Below are 21,019 nucleotides of genomic sequence, written 5' to 3' on the forward strand. Positions count from 1 at the left end.
GTTCCAGGACAACTCTTCCCCACCCCCTCTCCCAACCTGCTGCTCGAATACCAAAATCCACAGATGCTCAAGTGCCCTAAGTAAAATGGTATAGCATCTGCATATAATCTAAGCACATCCTCCGTATAATTTTAAGTCATCTCTAGATTACTTATAATACCTAATAAAATGTAAATACTATGTAAATTGTTATACTGTATTGTTTAGGGAATAACAACAAGAAAAAAAGTCTGTGCATGTTGTTCAGTATAGAGGCAACCATCCCAGGCCTAACTAAGTACATGTCAGCAACTATAATATAATTTTTTCTCTAGAACATTTTCAACCTCCCCCCCTTGGGTTGAATTCAGGGATAGAGAGAACCAACTATAAATGCTCAACTGGTGTGGGATGGGGTGGGAGGCAGTGATTAATTCTAATAAACAAACGCACTCCGGGTTTGGTTGGAAGGTTATGATCTCCTTCACGTATTATTAAGTGCAATGAGGCACTGCGTACTTGAAAGCACATGTTTTGGTGTTAGAGCGTGCTGGGATCATGTCCCAGCTGTATGCCCCTGAACAAAGCACTTAATCTCTCTGTATCTTTATCTTCTCATCTATAAAACGGGGGTAAGAATGCCAGGCTACTCCACTTACAACATAAGGTTCCATCATATGAAGTTAGGATTCAAGGAGCTTCATAATGACTACACTCTCTAAACTGCTTTTTACAACAACTCAAGTAGGGTGAGGAGGGGAATCAACTAGTAGTAACATTTGAGATGGAGTCTGACCTGTCTCTGAGATCCTACCAGATAGAATCCTGCAGAGGTGATTCCTTTTTTTCACATCTCAGATTTTGGAAATATTTGAATGGCACAGCGGGGATAGAGCCTGGGAGCTCCAGGCTCTATCCCCCAACTGCCCAGAGGGCTGAGGGGACTCCTATCTCAGTAAAGCACATGATGGGGGGGGGCGGGGGCAGGTTCTCTGCTAGAAGGCTAGCACTTGGTCTCCTGAAAGAATCCTGGATTTTGGTGTCGGCCAGCCTGATGTAGTCTGAACCTCACCAATTCCAATGCCTTAAAAATACTACTTAGCCACTTCGGTTTCCTCATCTGTAACACAGGATAGAGTTCCCACTTTATAGATAGTAGAGAACACATGCAAAGTTGCTTCCTATGCTATAAAGAGCCTGCCACCCATAGGCTGTCCAAAGCAGCTCTAAGCTTCATTTCCTCAGCTTTCCGCTATGGAACTCATCAGAGTATCAGATAGCTGGTGACCATCTTTCCCCACCAGACTCCAAGCTACTTGAAGGCAAAGACCATGCCTCACATTGAATAATCAATAATTTCATCTCGACCTTATTTCTCGAATGCCTACACTGATCCAGACACATGCTGGACCTTCATTTGAATTATCCTGTTTACGCCTCACCACAAGTTGTATGACCCTCAGATTTTCCTCATCTGCAAGTTTCTATTCATAGGGCTCTGAGAATTTAAAAAATGACAATGTATGTAAAGATATAAGTACTGCACGTGGCACATAATAAAGGCTCAGTAAATCGGTTAACGTCACCTCCATTTTACAGAGAAGGAAACTGAGCAGCAAATGTCAGTCAGGCTTAAATTCCAGACAGTTGGCCTCCGGAGCCAACACGCTTTCAATCACCCAACCCAGTGCCTGGCACACAATGGGCTGAGCTCAATGAATGTCAGATCCTGAGCAGGGTCTACAATCAATGAAAGTTGCATAAGAGGAGCTTAGGTGGTGTGGTCCCTTACCCTATCTATGTCCAGGAAGTTAACTACCCACTTCATAGGGCTGTTCTGAGAACTGAGTGCCAGGATGCATGTAAAGGTCTTGGAATCGTGACTGGCACAGAATCAGGGCTCTCTATGTAAGTGGCAGCTATCCTCATCCTCGTTTTACAGATGAGAAAACAGAAGCGTCGAGATGAAGAAACTCTCCCAGTATTCGCTCAGCTAGGAAGTGGCTGTGCCAAGACTCGATCTAGGCAGTCTTACTCCAGGGTCTGCTGGCTCTTACTCCAAATGCCCAGCAACGCGCCTGGCACACAACTGGCTAGGGCCAGTCCCCTCCGCGAGGCGCATCACGCTGCAGAGATAATAATAGTCACAAGTGTCAGGAGGAGCCCGAGGGGAAAACGACTGGGTGAACTGGGAGTCTGGGCACCGGAGCCCCGGTCGGTGGAACCTCAGACAAGTACCTTCAACCTAACTGGGCCTCAGTTTCCTTCTCCGAGAAATGGGGATAACACTGTCTCCAACCTCAGAAGCGCAAGCAGAGGCCCGGACCTGGAAAGTAAGGCTCCAGGAAGAAGCTAGAGGGGCCTCAGCAGTGGGTGGGAGAGACAACCGGGGGGGGGGGGGGGGCACGAGGTGGGGAGGGGGGTGTTTACCTTTGCGGAGCTCGCGGTGCCACACCGAGACGATGGGTCCCGCGTGCTTGCGGTGGTGGATGAGCCACAGGGACAGGGTCTGCACGCTCTGCTGAGAGTTGCTCAACTCCGAGAGCTTCTTCTCCAGCGCCGACTCCGAGAAGGAGGACATGGTGGCGGCGGTGAGGCCCGGCAGGGAGCGGCCTGGGCCGCCCAGCGCGGCGGGAAGAACGACGGCACGAGGCCGGGGCCTCACCTGACCGCCTGGGGGACTCTTTACTGACTGACAGACGGCGAGGCGGGCCAGGGGGTGGGGGGATGGGTCTCCGCAGTAACAGCCGCCCGCGCCGCCGCCACAAGATGGCCACCGACCTCTCACCCCACCGCGAAGGCAGGGTTAAAGGGCAAGGGCCGGAGTCGCCGGACACCGGGAGAGGTCAGAGCTGTCGGAAAACGCGCCTGCAGTGGCGGCGGCCTCTCTGAACGTCGCCCGGGGCACTCTGAAAGCCACAGATGGGGAAAGAAACGCAGTTCGGCGGCCTCCGGAAGGCGCCGCGACCGCTCGCGCCCGCACGCCGGCGCAGTGAGTCGCGCCGGGCCCTTTCTCCCGCTCCCGGGGAACCTGTGTGGCGCTGCGGCGCGCGCCTTAGCGCGTCACTACCGGCGGGGAGGAGGAGGCGGGAGAGTGAGGGAGAGGCTGGAAGACAAGGTAAGGGAAGAGTGGCGGGAGCAGGAGGGAGCCCAGCAACTGGCAGCCTGTGGAGGGGGCTCCTGAGGGGACAGTGAGGCTGAGAGATCGGGACTTAGGTATGAGAGGGGGCTTTCTCCCTCGACTGGCATGGCCCTCGGCCGCACTCTTCCTCCATACGTGCCCTGCTCCCTGGCCTCCCTCCCCCCAAAGCTGCTTTTTGGTTCTGCCAAGCCACCCACGTGCACTTTTCACGCCTCCACGTCTAGGCTCTCGCTGTTCTTTCTCCAAAGGTGACGCCCCCTTCTCACCTGATGGGCTCCCCACTCGGCTCCAGGGCCACCCTTTCATGTCCAGTTCTGACGTTTGCACTGTGACAGCAGGGCCATAAAATACACTTTTCTCCTCTTGGCTCTTAATTGTTTGCTTTATTCCCAGAAGTACGTGCTGCCCTCCGGGGGTCCATTTGACTGTGTCTCACGTTTAAGTAATGTTAACTTTTGGGGGGGGGGGTGGAGGCAGAGGGAACATTGACCTTTAAAACACACTGTTTGAGACTCTGAACCCCTTTCCTATTTTTAAAAAGTTTAAAATTCCAGTTATCAAATCAGCAGGGAAATTTGTCCTTCTGCTATTGGGGTGGTGGTAGGGAGTTAGGTTATTGTAGACATAGGGAATTTTAAAATTTCCTAATCGTCCTGCAACTTAGCAGTTGTGGACAGACTCCAGATTCTCTTACTGCGCTGTATTGTAGTTCTTTGTTTAGATGCTTCTAGTTCTTCTCCAGACTAGAATCATTATCCTAGCCAGCATAGTGAGCAGTTGCTGTGAACTGGACACTGTGTTTTCACATAGTAACACATTTCATCCCTACCACAAAGCTATGAGGTGGGTATTACATTATTCCCGTTTGGCAAATGAAGAAACTGAGAGAGGCCGCATAGCTAAGATTAGAGGGAAGGACCTGCATCTTACCTTTTTTACCTCAGCACCTGATTCATAGCTGATTGAGTGAATTAACATAAAAGAGGTGAACAGCTTAAAATCACACAGTCATATCTAGTTGTAATTATAACCTAAGGCCTTTGAGTCAAAGTCTAGACGATCTTTGTGTATTAAGTAACACTGTCATATACTGAGCATTTTTATAGCAAGTCACGGTGTATTAAGCACATTCCATACCTTCTTTTATTTAATCATTACAACTAGTGCTATGAGGTGAGGATTATCACTATTTGATAAATGAGAAAACATAAAGCCTGGGTGAGTGTGTCCAATGTCACTTGGACATAGGAAATGACAGAGCAGGAGTCAAATCAAGGTTATCTGACGTGTGATCCCAAATGTTTCATTCCCAAGCCAGTGGTTCATTCATTCACTCAGCAAATAATTTTGAGCATCTTTGAAGCACTATTCTAGGCAAACAGTCAGAATCCAGTCCTCGGAAGCTTACCTTCTACAGGGGAAGATAGATAAACATGCAAGTATAAAATGAGTCAAAAATGAGTGCCTTAAATACAAATCAAGGAGGGTAAAGGGGAATGAGGAATGTATGTGTGGGCAGGTAGGAATCTATTATATATGCTGGTCAGAGCAAGCCTCACTGATGTGGTGACACTTGATCAGAGCCCTGAAAGAAATAAGAGAACAAGCCATGTGCTCTGTAGTGGGATGTTGTTCCAGGCAGAGGGAAAACCAAGTACAAAGTCCTGGGGTTAGATGGGCCATGTCTGAGGAACTGCAAGGAGGACAATAAGGCTAGAGTGGTAGGAACCAGAAGGCAGGAAATGAGCTCAGAAAAGTAGCCCGGGATCACATCACATTGTGGGCAATAGGAAGGACTTTGGATATTACTTAGTGAAATGACAGTCCATTAAATGGTTTTGAGCAAAGGAGGCGCGTTGTGGCTGTTTAGGAGAAACTAGTAAGGGTGTAAGAAGCAGGAAGACCAGTTTGGCAGCTATTGTAATAACCCAGATGAAAGGATAACTCAGACCAGCGTGGAGGTGGTGAGAAAGGGTCAGATTCTGGGGATGTTTTAGAAGAAGAGGTGACCGATTAGATATGAGATGTAAAAGAAACACGAGTTTATGCGGTAGCCTAAGCAACCGTAAGAATGGGTTCTTCCATTTACCGAACTGAGGAACGAGCTGGTTTGGGGAGTAAGAGCAGGAGTTTAGATTTGTACATGTCGGGTTGGAAATGCCTATCCAAACAGAGCTGTCTCATAGGTAATTGGATCTGTGAGTCTGGAGTTCAAGGGAGAGATCTGGACTAGAGGTATAAATGTGTGAGTCATAAAAGGGAATAAGTGTGGAAAGAAAAGGGGTCCAGTGACTGAGTCCTCGGATACTTTAGGATCTAGAGGTATGAATGTGAGGATGATATCATCATGTGATTTTTCTTCTTTAGCTTGTTAATATTAATTACACTGATTGATTTTCAAATATTGAGCCATGCTTTCATCCCTAGAATAAATCCTGCTTTGTCATGGTGTATAATTCTATTTACATGCTACTGAATTATACGAGGTATGACAATTAAGTTCGTGACCTCATCCTAGAAAAAATGCTACATACCTCATTGCTGAATATCACTACGGTCACCTTCAAAGTACTCCCCTTGGGAAGCTATGCATCAATAGAGAAACAGTTAGGAAAATCTTAACTGAAAATCTTGGCATGAGAAAGGTGTGTGCAAATATAGTCCCGAAGGAGCTCTTGCATCACGACAATGCATCAGCTCACATGGCACTGTCTGTGAGGGAGTTTTTAGCCAGTAAACAAATAACTGTATTGGAACACCCTTCCTACTCACCTTATCTGGCCACCAATGACTTCTTTCTTGACTTGAAGATAAAAGAAATATTGAAAGGAAGACATTTTGATGACATTTGGGACATCAAGGGTAATATGACGACAGCTCTGATGGCCATTCCAGAAAAAAATTTCCAAAATTGCTTTGAATGGTGGACTAGGCGCTGGCATCAGTGCATAGCTTCCCAAGAAGAGTACTTTGAAGGTGACCATAGTTATATTTAGCAATGAGGGATGTAGCACTTTTTCTAGAATGAGTTCACAAACTTGATTGTCAGACCTCGTATTTCCTAATATTTTGTTTAGGGTCTTTGCATCTATATTCATGAGGAAAATTGGTCTGCAGTTTTTAAAAATTTTTGTATTGTCTTTGTTGAGTTTTGGTGGTATCAGGGTGATACTAGCTTCACAAAATGGATTGGAAAGTATTTCCTCCTCTTCTTTTCCTGAAAGATTGTGTAAAATTGGTGTTAATTCTTCTTTAAATGGTTGGTAGAATATCCCAGTGAAACTATCTGGACTTGGAGATTTCTTTCCTTCCTTCCCTCTCTCTTTCCCTTCCTCCCTTCCATTCTACCTTTCTTTCTTCTTTTTCCTTTTTTACTTTTTCCTTTCCTTTTTTCTTTCTTTTCTTCTTTCTTTCTTTCTTTCTTTCTTTCTTTCTTTCTTTCTTTCTTTTTTTTTTGAGTACTTAAATGACAATTCAATTTCCTTAAAAGTTATAAGGCTATTCAAATGATCTATTTAATTTTATATGAGTTATAGTAGTTTGTGTTTTTTGAGGAAGTCACCATTTCATCTAAGTTGTCAAAGTTATTTGTAGTATTCCTGTATTATCCTTTGATGTCTACAGGGTCTGTAGTGCTGTCTCATTTCAGTATTAATATTGCTAATTTTTCTCTTTCCCTTTCTCTCTCTCTCTCTCTCTCTCTCTCTCTCTCTCTCTCACACACACACACACACAAAATCAGTCTTGCCAGAAGTCTGACAATTTTATTGATCTTTTCAAAGAACTAGTTCTTTTGTTTCATTGATTTTTATCTGTTGTTTTCTGTTCTCAATTTCATTGATCTGTGCTCTGTTCTTTATTAAATCCTTCCTTCTGCTTTCTTTGGTTTTATCTTGCTTGTCTTTTTCTAGGTTCTTGAGGTGGGAGTTTAGATTATTGATTTGAGACCTTTCCTCTTTTCTAATATATATATGTGTGTTTATAAATTTCCCTCTCAGCATGGCTGTAACTGTGTCCCACAAATTTTATGTTGTATTTTTATTTTCATTGATTTCCATGTTTTTGTGTAAATTTCCCTTGAGATTTCCTCTTTGATCTATGTATTATTTAGAAATGTGTTGCTTAGTTTCCAGGTGTTCGGGTCTTTTTCTGTTAGCGATTTCTCATTTGATTCCATTGTGGTTGAAGAACACACTCTGTATGATTTCAATTATTTTAAATTCGTTGAGGTTTATTTTATGGCCCAGGGTATGGTCTATATCAGTATATGTTCTGTGGGCATTTGAAAAGAATGTGTATTCTGCTGTTATGGGTTGAAGTATTCTCTAAATGTCGATGAGATCCTGCTGGTTGTTGATGGTTGTTGCGTTCTTTTGTTATCCTTGCTGATTTTCTGTCTAGTTCTTCTATCAGTTGTTGAGAGGAATGTTGAAGTCACCACCTATACTTGTGATCACCTATACTTTCAGTTTTATCTGTTTTTGCTTCACACATAGTATTAGTATAAGTGTTCTATAGAGGACAGCTATAAACAAAGTACTAAGTAACCCTGGAGTAATTTCTGGAAGGATTTATGTGAAATCTTGATTCCCCTCCTCCACCTTCTATTTTGTATACTTAATGTTTTGCAGTACACTCCCCCTGCAGGGCTAGACCCTCCAGTTAACGTTGTATCTCTGTTCCCTCTTCAAGAGCTTAGCACAGTGTATGGCACATAGTATATGCTAAGGAAACATGTCTAGGTAGAAGGAAGGATAAGTAGGAAGCTACAAAACTTCAGGGTATGCTGGAAGTTTAATGTTTATCCAGCTTTTATTCATTTATTAAACAAACAGTGAGTGGGAACTGCTTGGCAGACACTGTACCAGATGCTGGGAAAACCACAATAAAGCTGAAACACTAAAAAAATACACCATTCAGTTGAAGAGACATACAAATTAGCCAATCTTTTTAACGCAAGGCAGTAGTCCCCCAGCGTACCATGAGCACTACTGCCAGATGGATTATCGAACAAGTACCTTTTTTAATCACCTGACTCTTGTTCTTTGGAAAACAGAATGTGTGGAGTGTATATAGTACAGGATTCCCACACCTGGATGGTTATCAGACTGACCTTGCAAACTTTTAAAATAGATTCCCGAGCATACCCCCCCCATGTAGATTCTGATTCAGTAAATCTGGTGTGGGGCCTAAGAATTTGTACCTACATTGTTCCCCCTTAATTCTGATAAACAGTTGGGTTGGGAACCTCTGGTATAGTGGAAAGAGTACATACAGCCTTTGGAGTCACACAGGCTTGAGGTGAATTCCAGGTCTGACACTGCTTACTGTGTGACGGTGGGCATCACTTAACCTCTCTGAGCCTTGTGTTACTCAGCTTATGGATGAGGAATTTACGTACAAAAAATTATGTACGTGAAAAATACATAAAATTGTGTACACATTGCCTGGCATAGGGTGGTTTTTTCCAACAAATATTAATTCTTTTCCTTCTATTCAAGAACTTATACTGGGAATTCTTACTGTCCGAACTCCTGTCTCTGGGATCTAAACTCCATCTTCCAGTCCACATGCTGATTAATCAAAGCTAGAAGTTTGGAGATCATCTTACCCACCAAGTTTATTTTAGGTTGAAAAAAACCAGAAATGCATGGAAATCACACAGCCAGGTACTACAGAAGCCATGACTAGAACCCAGATTGTCAGATCTGTGTTCATCTCCTCATTCTATTCCTGTCCTGGAAACAGTCTGAAAGTGGGCTGCACACAGCCAAAATCGAGAGCTATGATGGTCCCCTGAGAATGCATCTGGCAAGATCCTCCCAGAACGGATCACATCAACTACCTATGGGAATAACTCACCCCAGGAAAAGGAAAGTGGCATTTCTTTTACCCAGAATCCAGTTCAGAGGTAGCCGATATTACAGCTCTATCAACGAGAGAACCAGACCTTGGCCTATGGCTGTTGGTTCAACAGGCATTTACTGAATACCTGCTCTGTGCCAGAAACAATAAGCAAACCTGTCAAATATCACTACTTTCATAGAGCCTATGTTCTAGGGAGGGAAGAAAGACAATAAACAAATAAATAGGTAGATAATCTGGTGTGATGGATGGTGCTAAGTGCTATGGAAGAAATTTTCAAAGGCAGGGAAAGGAGAGAGTGAGTATCAGGGTGGGAGCGGGGGAGTGAGGATGGGTTGCAGTTTGAAATAAGGGTGATGAGAGAAGGCTTCCCTCTGAATTCCCGTTTGAGCAAAGCCCTGAAAGAGCTGAGGAAGTGAGCCATGAGGATATATGATGAAACAGTAAGTGCAAAGGCCCTGAGCAAGTGATCGGATGTCACGCCTGGTGCAGTGGGGCTCTCTGGCTATAACGGCATCTCTGTCTCGTGTCTCTGCTTTGTCAGGTGCTATGACTTTTCTTCTTCTGGCCTTGGCTCATGACGTGCGTTCGTTTTACCTTGAGCAGCCTTCCCCTACCGGCCCCCCATCCCAGCACAGATCTGCCTCCCTCCACAAACACCTCCCTGTTGGTCCTTCTTTGTCCAAATTCCTTTTTCGCGCTTCTTTTTTTTTTTTCTTCCCCATTTTACTTCCTGATTGTGTGATATAAGTACCTCGTGATCTGCCATCTTACCCTTTTTTTAAGTGTCTGTAAAGTATAGCACCTTATGCTGTACAGGTTGCCCCATTTGTCTTCACCACCTGTATGCCTTGGCCCGGGGATCTTACATAGCCCCTCCCTGTGACGAGGCAGAAAGGGACGAGAGGAGGGAAAGGGGCTGCGAGAGCGAATGGCTTCCCTTGTGTTGTATGATGGCAGATCTCCTCCCTCACCTCTCGGGTGACGGCCTTCCACAACCACAGGAGGAGAACGCTGAACTAGGAAAGGTTTCCATGGCCATCAGCAGTCAAGAACTGGTTATTCAGGCTCATGTTTATTCAGTCACTGTCTGCCACAGTCAGACTCGGAGTTGTTTTTTCTGCTCACACAGGGAATCCGCTTGTTCTGAATGCCTCACCCCAGTATCAATTCCTGGGCCAGAAAGCCCCTGTTACTGCCAGTTATATCAACATCTAACGTAGCAGCACCACTTTAAATAATCAGAGTTGTATTTTATAGGGATAGAATCCAAGACTCCTAAGGTTCTAAATCTCTAAACAATTCCTTCTGTAATTGACATATTGTCACACAAGTGTGATTTCATGGCCATCCCATAAAGGTATATGATTGCCTTTTATAGTCATGTCAAAGTAGCAGTTTGTTATACTGTCTTCCTCACAGAAAGCTAGCTTATATATTTCTGAGCCTGAAACCCATCCTTTTGAAGATGTTCGGTTGTGGTAAATCTTCATCTGTATAGAATTCCATTGAGAGAATATACCACAATTTATCCATTTAACTACGATAGCCACAATTTATCCACTATAGACGGGCATTTGGGTAGTATTTGTTTGAGGGCAATTGTGGATAGTGTATTCCAGAACCTGTCTTTTGGTAAATTTATTTATGCATTTCTGTTGGGTATATATAAAAGAGTGGGAGTACTAGATCATAGACCGTACGTGTATTCGCTTCTAGAATAATGGATCTGCTAAAGTGGTTCCCAAAGTAGCTGTACCGATTTATACTCCTACCAGCCCTGAATGAGAGTTCTGGTTGCTTCATATCCTTGCTACTAGCACCTAGTATTTTCTTTTTCCTTTTTTCCCTTTTTTTCGGCTTTGCACTTCTGGTGGGTATATAACAGTGTTTTATTATGGTTTTAAATTGCATTTTCCTGACTAGTGATGTTGAATGTCTTTTCATGTTTATTGGCTGTTTAGATATCCTCTTTTGTGATATGCCTGTTCGAGTCCTTTTCCATGTTGGGTTGTCTTTTTCTTAAAGATTTATTTTTTAAATCTTTTATGTTATAAATACTATAAGTGTTTTGTCAGGTATAGGAAATCTCTTTCCCCACTGTATGCGTCTTTTCACTCTCTTTATGGTGTCTTTTGATGACTACAAGTTCTTAATTTTAATATAGTCGAATTTGTCAATTTTTTTATGGTTAGCCCTTTTCTGTATCCTGTTTAAGAAATCTTTGCCTATTCCAAGATCACAAGATATCTTATGTTTTCTTTGGAAAACTTGGTTGTTTTACATTTCACATTTAAATCTGGTGTGAGATAGAATCAAGTTATATACAGAGGGTGCCAAAAAATGTATACACATTTTAAGAAAGGAAAACTGTATTAAAATTGTAATACTCTATATATACCGATAACAAAAGATGAATACAAGTCACGTTTGACTTCTGCAATTACAAGAGGTGCTCAGAGTGGTTACCATCAGTGTCCAGACACTTCTGATTACGGCGAACTACTGCTTGAGCAAGCTTGACCAAAGTGTGCACTTGTGTAAATTTGTTTGACACCCCCGGTATATATTTTCTCATGTTGATAGCCAACCAAGTGACACAGTACCATTAATTGAAAAGACCATTTTCCCCAGTTCATTTCAGTATCACCTTTGTCAGGTATGTAAGTCTATATATGGACTCTATTTTATATGTGAGGGCTGTTTCTGAACTCTTTTCTGTCCCATTAATCTGTTTGTCTTTCTTTATGCCAAAAACACACTCTTTAATTATTGGAGCTTTATACCATGTTTCCCCGTAAATAAGACCTAACCAGAAAATAAGCCCCAGCATGATTTTTCAGAATGACATCCCCTGAACGTAAGCCTTAATGCGTCTTTTGGAGCAAAAATTAATATAAGACCCGGTCTTAGTTTCAGGGAACACAATAGTAAATCTTGAAATTAGATGGTGTAAGAGCTTAACACTGCCACAACTTACCAATTTAATTCTTCTTCAAGGTTGTCTTTGTTTTAGGTGCTTTGCATTCCCATATCCATTTTAGAATCATCTTGTTATTATACTTTCCACAAAAATCCTGCTAAAAATTCACTCTACACCAGTGGTTCTCACCGAGGGGCAATTTTTGCTCTCCATGAGACATTTGGCAGCGTCTGGAGACATTTTTGGTTGTCACACCTGCGGGAGTGCTACTGGCATCTGGGAGACAGAGGCCAAAGACGCTGCTAAATATCTTACAATGGGAAGGACAGCCCTCCACCCACAAATAATTATCCTGCCCAAGATGTCAATCGTGCCACCGTTGAGAAACTCTGAATTAGTGTAATCACTGTTTCAGCTGGGCTTCTGTCTACCATCTTATTGTTTGTTTTCTATTTGACCCACCAGTTTTTCTTTCTTCTTTTCTCTAATTTTTTACCTGCTTTTGGATAAATTAAAAATATTATCCCATTTTTACTGTTCTCTGAACTTGTTAGGTATATATTCTTTTACAATTCTTTTGGAGCTTACCCTACAGATTTCAACATCCATTTTATAGTCCAACACAAATTATTTTACCACTTCCTGATACTGCTAGACTTTTTTTTTTTTTTAAAGATTTTATTGGGGAAGGGGAATAGGACTTTATTGGGGAACAGTGTATACTTCCAGGACTTTTTTCCGAGTCAAGTTGTTGTCCTTTCAATCTTAGTTGTGGAGGGTGCCGTTCAGCTTCAAGTTGTCCTTTCAGTCTTAGTTGTGGAGGGCGCAGCTCAGCTCCAGTTGCTGTTTCGAGTTGCAGGGGCGCAGCCCACCATCCCTTGCGGGAGTCCAACCGGCAACCTTGTGGTTGAGAGCCCGCACTCCAATCAACTGAGCCATCCGGGATCTCAGCGGCAGCTCAGCTCAAGGTGCTGTGTTCAATCTTAGTTGCAGGGGGCGCTGCCCATCATCCCTTGCGGGACTGGATGCAAGGAATCGAACTGGCAACCTTGTGGTTCCCACCATCCCCCACGGGACTCAAGGAGTTGAACCAGCAATCTTGTGGTTGAGAGCCCGCTGGCCCATGTAGGAATCGAACCGGCAGCCTTCAGAGTTAGGAGCACAGAGCTCCAACCGCCTGAGCCACTGGGCCAACCCCTAGACTCTTACTTAATACACTTAATTCCTCTTATACCCCCGCCATGGGCCTTTTGTGCATTTTTGTCTTGCATTTTAGTTTTGTATATATACTTAAACTACAAAAGACATGATAATTATTGTTTCGTAATTAATATTCTTTTATATTGACCTGTTGCATTGTTCTTAATTCCCTCCTAAATTTCCATGCTTCTGTTTAGGTTCAATTTCTCTCTTTGGTTTTTCCTTTAGTGCAGACCTGATAGCAATGAGTTCACTCAGTTTTTGTTTGTCTAAAACATCTGTATTTTCGGGTTGTTTTTTTTTCAACTTAGTTGACAGTCAATATTATTTTATATTAGTTTCAGGTGTACAGTGTAGTGGTTAGACATTTATATAATTTATGAAATGATTTCCCCCAATATGTCCAATACCCATGTGGCACTGTACATAGTTGTTACAGTATTATTGACTATATTCCCTGTGCTGTACTTTACATCTCCGTGACTATTTTGTAACTGCCAATATGTACTTCTTAACCCCTTCACCTTTTTCACCCAGCCTTCCGACCCCGTCCCATCTGGTCACCATCAGTTTGTTCTTAGCATTTATGAGTCTGTTTATGTTGTTTTGTTTGTTTGTTCTTTAGAGTCCACATATAAGTGACATCATATGGTATTTGTCTTTCTCTGTCTGACTTATTTCATGTAGCATAATATCTTTCTAGGTCCATCCATGTTGTCGCAAATGGTAAAAATTCATTTTCTTTTTTAAGGCTGAGTTTTTACCTTCCGTTTTGTAGGGTGTAAAAGTCAAGGATGGCAGTTATTTTCTTTCAGCACCTTAAAGATGTCATTCTATTGTCTTCTGGATTTTATCACTTCTGTTGAGAAGTTGTCTGTCAATCTTATTGCTCCATTACTTCTAAGACATTTTATTTTTGGTTTTCAGCAGTTTGACTATGAGGTATCTGTATGTATTTTTCTTTGTACTGTTGACTTGGGGTTTGCTGAACTTCTTGATCTGGGTTGATCTCTTTCATTTTTTTGGACGTTTCTCAGCCATTTATCCCCCAGCAGCAGCCTTCTCTCAGAAGTCATGTATTTTGAGATCCCTGGAGACTGCAGTTTTGCCCTCTGCTCAGCCCTCCGTGACCACATTAAAAGCATTGTGGTCTCTTTTTCCTCAGTGACAGCCCTTGGCCCGGGCCACACTAATCCCGAGTTCCTGTCCAATATCAGCATATGCACCACAGGGGAAAAAAAGGCAGCTACTGATTGCCAACTCCCTCTGAAATTCACCCCTCAGTAGAGTTTTAGTTCATCATGTTGCTTCCACAACTATCCGATGCTCTAAGAAATGATTTTTTGTAATTTATCTGGCCTTTTCTAGTTGCCAGCAAGAGGATTGGCCTGCCACACCCTACTACATCCTACATGAAAGCAGAATCTGTCTAGTTGTTTCTGAGTGCTTGTCAGATGCCACGTGCCCTCTAGGCTGTAAGTATAGGATTGCCCAGTCTAAAGCAGGTAAGACAGACATATAGAGAATAACACAACATGCTAAATATTGTAATAGCCGTGTGTACAGCAGTAGGACAAAGGAGGCGAATGTGAAGTAGCATCGCGTGTTTGGGACATTGCAAGTTTCATAATTTTACATGGTGGCAATTTCAAGTTCAAGGTGTGAAGCAATAGAGATGAGGTTGGTGAGATAGGTAGAGGCCTGCTGATGAAGGCCCTGTATGCCACTGTAAAAAGGTGTTTGTACTTGGGGCAGGCTACAGCGATCGGTTGAAGAATTTTAAGAATGGAGGAGAGTGATCAGATTTTTATTTAGAAAGATTACTTACCTGTCAGCATGAAAGGTGGGTTCACGAAGGGCAGGTACACAAGGCAGGAAGCCAGAGAGGAAACAGTTATAGTCGGTTCAACATCAAATAGATGATTATCACCATGAATAGATTTGAAAGATGTTGAAAGGGTAGAAATGATGAAACTTAAGGGCATGGTGGAATTCAGAGGGAGGTGAAAGAAAGCAGAGTCTAAGGTTCCTGGCTCAGGTGAGGACTATAAATCACAGAGAGACTACAGGAGAAAGAGTCGGTAAGTTCAGTTTGGGACATAGTTTGTGTTCCCGCTTCATTCGCTCTATTACGGTTTTTGTCATATAATCTAAGAACATAGTTCAGGGCACCCCAGGTTATTCTCTTGAAACTCCTGAGATAAGCAAGTGAGATGCAGAACTCCAAACCATTGCCTTCACCTCAGCTTTAACCAGACTCTCTGATTTTATCTGTTTTATAGGTTGGGCTTCCACTCAACCATTTTATTTAAAGTTTCCCATGCTAAAAAAAAAAGCTTTATTTAAGGTCACTTTTGTTTGTTGTTTGAACAGAGCCCCTTTTCAGGTATCTTTTAAGGTCTGTGCATACCCTCTCAATTCTTGCATATTGTTCTTTCACCATGACAGGAGACTATCTTGGCTGTATGTGGGGCTTGGGGGCCACCGTCCTTCATTTGCAATCAGTAGATAGATGTTATTCCACTGTCAGTCTTACTGCTCCATTACTTACTACTCCATTGTTGCAAGTGAGAAATCCAAAGCCAGTCTTTTTCTTTCGAAAGTCACTTGTTGTTTCTTCTGGAAACCATATACGATTTCTCTCTTGGTCTTTTTACTATACAGGAATTTTATCAAATGTGACTAGGTGTGTATCCTTCAGTCTTTTCAATCTCCAGATAAATCTTGTTTTGCAGCCCAGGAAAATGTGTCAGTTACTTGTTTTAGCTCCTCCATCTATTCCTTTTTCTCCTTCCAGAATCCCCAGCTATTTACGTGTTGGTTCTCCCATATCTGTCTTCCAGGTCTCCCAATGTCCATCTCTGCGTTTCTGCTCAGAGTTTTAAGATAACTCGACATGATCTTCCAGACCACTAGTTGGTCTCAGCGGTTAGCCATCTCCCCCACCCCCATCCCCGCCTCCCATCATTTGAGCTTTTTTTGGTGTGGAAAATTATGCTTTAAAAATTCTAAGACCATCTTGTCATTGAACTTCCTTTCTGGTCTTATTATTTTTAAAATTTTTGTCTGTCTCCTTGGGGTTCTATTAATCCAAGATTCACCACGTCGTGGGTGCTCTGTTTGCTTTTCCTGCCTCTGACTGCTAGGTTCCAGTAAGTGGCTGTCTTCCTTTTCTTCTATTGTTCCAACTACCAGTAATTCAGGCAGGGGATGGCGCAGCAGCTTCTGGGTCACCAGCGTGTGAACCAGTGCAGATGAGCTGTCAGTAGTCCCCAGCCAAGCTTCCTGGCATCCACATCTGGCATCTTCCTAGCCTGAGATAGGGACAGTTAGAGCTCCTTCCCTCTCCTGGTTTCTTGGGGGGTCACAGAGACCAGGAGATACTACTCCAAGAAGTCTCAGGGAGACCAGCATTGCCTTTTCTCGCTGGGGTCCATGGAACTCTGGACCAGACTCTCTAGGGGATTGGAGCCTGATTGCTGCCCTGGAGCCCTCTCCTGACCCAGGGGGACAATCCAGCACCAGCTCTCTTTCTGGGCTGAGCATGTCTTGCCCACACCCACCAAACAACACTTGCCTGCCAGCCCTAGTCACTGGGGCTCAATAGAGTTCATTGGATTGGGGACAGGGAGAGGCAGCAGAGACACTTTCTTGTCATCCTCTGTTCAGAACTCCCCAGCAAGTAGAGCTGGGGTTGGGGGGGGGGAGGAGAGAGAGAGAGACAGAACCAGACTAGATAGTCTATCCAATGCCAACAGTTGTACAGCAGTTTTACAGTTGTACACATTTATGGTCTCCAGCTTCAGCTCGGTCCTCTGTACCCTTGGGCCACATTTTCATGTCTTCCCAGCATGCTTTGCTTCCCCAAAGGGATTGAGATTTGTATTTCTCTCTTCAAGCCTTCTGTTTACCTTCCTTGTTCACTGCCAGCCCATGACTTTGAATGTCTCCTCACGGAGAAAACAGACTCTTGTATTAAGTTGCTCAACTCTGTCGCTTACCCATAGACCTATCTCCTTTCACTGTCCGCCTACAGGCCTGCCTGCCTGCCATCCATCTTTCCATCCTGCTTGAATCTCTCCTCTCCCATGATTTCTGTGGTAATGTGTGCTCCTGGTTTTCACATTTCTCTGGCTACTCTTTTTCAGTTTGTTTTGCTTCCAGTCTCACCCAGCTCTGCCTCTTCTCCCTTATTGCTGGCTGCCAGGAGATCTTTGCAGTGCCTGAAGTTGAGCATATCTCCCTCTGCTTAAAACCTCTCTCTGACAAGAACAGGTAAAACTAACCTGTAGTGATAGAAGTCAAAACAGTGGCTACTTCTGGGAAATAGGAATTGATTGCAGAAGGGAATCAGGGAGCTTTCCAGGGTGCTGGAAATATTCTATATCTTGTTTTGGGCAGTGGTTACATGGGTCTCTACATACATAAAAATGCACTGAGCTATACATTAAGACTAATGCATTTTACTCTATATATGTTATGCCTCAAGTTAAAAAAGACAAACCTTTCAGTGGCTTTCCATTACTACCACAGGTTAAAATCCAAACTTCTTAGACTAGTCCACAAATTCTTATTTATTCCTCCCTGAAGTCTTGGCTCAAGCATCTTCCTGTAAAACCCATCCTGGTTTTCCCAGGATTATGACACGTGGTCTTCCGTACTCACGTAGGACTGTCAGCACGGGCCTGTCCTAGTTCTTCACAGACTGTGTTGTCGCTGTCATCTGCTTCCCTCGCTAGCCTGGGTGCTCCCTAAGAAGAGGGACCATCTCTTTTCAGTTCCATTGCTCCCCTCGTACCTTATGCAGTGACTGGCACAGAGGCCCCAACTACATGTCTGTTCAGCGAATGCAAGTTCACTCTGTATTTGCATTGCGCTTGACCTTCTTTACTGAAAAGTGTGCTTCCTCCAGCTTGCAGGATGTCTTCTCGGTGAGAGGAAGGCTTTTGCACTATGGCCGTTTTTGATACTCCTGAGGAGGCCTTTGGCGTCTTACGTCCCATCTGTGTTCAGCTCACAAAGACCCAGACCGTGGAGACCGTGGAGCAGCTGCAGGCACAGTTACAAGCCGTGAGTGACTCTGCCCTTCAGCAACTTCAGCAGTACATCCTCTTCCCTTTGCGATTTGCCCTAAAGACCCCTGGTCCCAAAAGAGAGCGCTTGATCCAGAGTGTGGTGGAATGCCTCACATTTGTCCTCTCCTCAACATGTGTGAAGGAACAGGAACTTCTCCAGGAACTCTTTTCGGAACTCTCTGCTTGTCTGTATTCGCCCAACTCCCAGAAACCTGCCACTGTGTCAGAGGAGTTGAAATTGGCCGTGATCCAGGGACTCAGCACATTAATGCACTCGGCATATGGGGACATCATTGTGACTTTTTATGAGCCCTCCATGCTGCCTCGTTTAGGATTTGCAGTGTCTTTACTGTTAGGCCTAGCAGAACAGGAGAAATCAAAGCAAATTAAAATTGCTGCCTTAAAATGTTTACAGGTTCTTCTCCTTCAGTGTGAGTGTGACGACCATCCAAGGTCCTTGGATGAGCTTGAGCAAAAGCAGCTGGGGGACTTGTTTGCTGCTTTTTTACCTGGAATCTCCACTGCGCTGACCAGGGTTATCACGGGCGATTTTAAACAAGGGCACACCATTGTCGTATGTTCCCTAAAGATCTTTTACAGGACAGTGGGCTTCATCATGGCTGATGAACAGCTCAGAAGCATCTCCACAGTCCAAGAAAAGCCTGCCGTGGAGCACCGAGTAGCAAAGCTGATGGTTCACAGGGAAGCCGATTGGGTGAAAAATACTGGCGACAAGTTGACTATCCTTCTTAAAAAGATCATTGAGGGTGTTTCAGTTCACCCCCACTGGAAGGTGAGGCTGGAGCTGGTAGAACTTGTGGAGGCCCTTCTTTTGAAATGCACTCAGTCACTGGTCGAATCGGCTGGCCCCCTTCTGCAGGCTTTGGTGGGCCTACTAAACGATGAGAGTCCTGACATCCAAGCCCGGTGCCATAAAGTGCTGAGACATTTTGCAGATCAGAAAGTAGTGGTGGGCAACAGAGCCTTTGCTGACATCTTGGCAGAACACCTGCATTCCCTTGCCACCTCTCTTCCCCGCCTAATGAACTCCCAAGACGATCAGGGCAAGTTCTCTACTCTCTCCTTGTTACTCGGGTATCTGAAACTCCTGGGCCCCAAAGTAAGCTTTGTCCTCAACTCTGTGGCCCATCTCCAGCGCCTTTCCAAAGCGCTTATCCAAGTTCTAGAATTAGACGTGGCTGACATCAAAATTGTTGAAGAGCGGCGTTGGAACTCTGATCATCTGAGTACTTCCCCGAAGACCTCCGCCTCACGGCCGTGGAGTCAATTCCAGAGAAGATATTTCCGCTTCTTCACTGACGAGAGGGTATTCCTGCTCCTGTGCCAGGTCTGTCAGCTTCTTGGTTTTTATGGAAACCTCTATTTGCTTGTGGATCACTTTCTGGAATTGTACCACGAATCCGTGGTTTACCGGAAGCAAGCTGCCATGGTCCTTAATGAACTGGTTGTAGGAGCTGCTGGGTTGGAGGTGGAGAATCTTCACGAAAAGCATATTAAAACAAGCCCAGAGGAACTGAGCAAGATTGTGACATCTATACTTGAGGAGTACACGAGCCAAGAAAACTGGCATTTGGTCACATGCGTCGAAGCTGAAGAAATGGGGGAGGAGCTAACAATGCAGCAGTCAGGCCTCCAGGCCATCACGTCTGGTTCATCTACCTGTCAAGTTACATCTTTTCCAGCCTTTTCAAAACCAAGTCCCACTATTTGCTCCATGAACAGCAACATCTGGCAAATATGCATCCAGTTGGAAGGGATTGGCCACTTTGCACATGCACTAGGAGCAGACTTTCGTTTGCTGTTGACGTCAGCCCTCTATCCAGTACTGGAGAAGGCTGGGGACCAAACCCTGCTCATTAGCCAGGCAGCTACCAGCGCCATGATGGACATTTGCCTTGCCTGTGGCTATGACTCCCTGCAGCACCTCATCAATCAGAATTCAGACTATTTGGTGAACGGGATCTCTTTAAATCTGCGTCATCTGTCTCTGCACCCCCACACCCCAAAAGTGTTGGAAGTCATGCTGCAGAACTCAGATGCTAGTCTGCTTCCTTTGGTGGCAGATGTGGTTCAAGATGTGTTGGCCACCCTGGACCAATTTTATGATAAGAGAGCTGCTTCCTTTGTCGGTGTTCTGCACGCCCTGCTGGCAGCATTAGGTACATTGAGGGTCCTTTTTAATGCTAAGTTGGGGGAAGGACCGGTATCCTTGTTTGCCTAACCTGATTTTTTTCTTTGTTTGTGCTATGTTTATGCTACGAAGGACATTATTTGAATATTGTTTGAATTTGAATTTTATTTGAATTTGTCCAGTCCCATGATAGGGTTCCATTGCCTTTTTGTATGTGTGGGGGTGTGTGTGTGGGGTGTGTGTGTAGGTGTGTGTGTGTGTGTGTGTGTGTGTGTGTGCGCGCACATGCATGTGTGCAAAAAAAGTACACACATTTTAAGAGATACTATCTATGCTCAAGCAGTAGTTCGCCGTAATCAGAAGTGTCTGGACGCTGATGGTAACCACTTTGAGCACCTCTTGTAATTGCAGAAGTCAAACGTGACTTGTATTCATCTTTTGTTATCGGTATATATTCAGTATCACAATTTTAGTACAGTTTTTTTCTTTCTTAAAATGCATATACATTTTTTTGGCACCCTCTGTGTGTGTGTGTGTGTGTGTGTGTGTGTGTGTGTGTGTGTATAAATGTGTATATAGGCATACCGGGGTGCCAAAAAAATGTACACATTTTAAGAGATGTAATCTATGTATTACTTTTCAAAGTTGAATTGAATTACAGTGGCAACGTGTAGTATGACATT

General features: G+C 43.9%; 2 protein-coding genes across 10 annotated transcripts in view; one reads left to right on the top strand and one right to left on the bottom strand.

Moving 5' to 3' along the window:
• RPRD1B (regulation of nuclear pre-mRNA domain containing 1B) overlaps positions 1–2,984 on the bottom strand; it is a 50,171-nt gene extending 47,187 nt beyond the window's left edge. For 3 of the 4 annotated variants that reach the window (XM_074317880.1, XM_074317879.1, XM_074317877.1), the window contains exon 1: positions 2,410–2,983. In XM_074317880.1, coding sequence (XP_074173981.1) covers positions 2,410–2,560 — 151 coding nt within the window. In that variant the 5' untranslated portion in view covers positions 2,561–2,983. Of the gene's footprint in view, positions 1–2,409 lie in introns of all 4 variants that reach the window. The other variant, XM_074317878.1, reaches the window with a different exon arrangement.
• A 10-nt stretch (positions 2,985–2,994) lies between these two features.
• TTI1 (TELO2 interacting protein 1) overlaps positions 2,995–21,019 on the top strand; it is a 43,730-nt gene continuing 25,705 nt past the window's right edge. For 2 of the 6 annotated variants that reach the window (XM_019750210.2, XM_074317876.1), the window contains exons 1-2: positions 2,995–3,097; positions 18,022–20,364. In XM_019750210.2, the coding sequence (XP_019605769.2) occupies positions 18,063–20,364 (2,302 nt within the window). In that variant the 5' untranslated portion in view covers positions 2,995–3,097; positions 18,022–18,062. Of the gene's footprint in view, positions 3,196–14,477; positions 14,615–16,893; positions 17,385–18,021; positions 20,365–21,019 lie in introns of those variants that run through there. The other 4 variants (XM_074317873.1, XM_019750211.2, XM_074317874.1 and 1 more) reach the window with 4 other exon arrangements.

The sequence above is a fragment of the Rhinolophus sinicus genome, linkage group LG13 (assembly GCF_036562045.2).
Source record: "Rhinolophus sinicus isolate RSC01 linkage group LG13, ASM3656204v1, whole genome shotgun sequence".
NCBI lineage: Eukaryota > Metazoa > Chordata > Mammalia > Chiroptera > Rhinolophidae > Rhinolophus > Rhinolophus sinicus.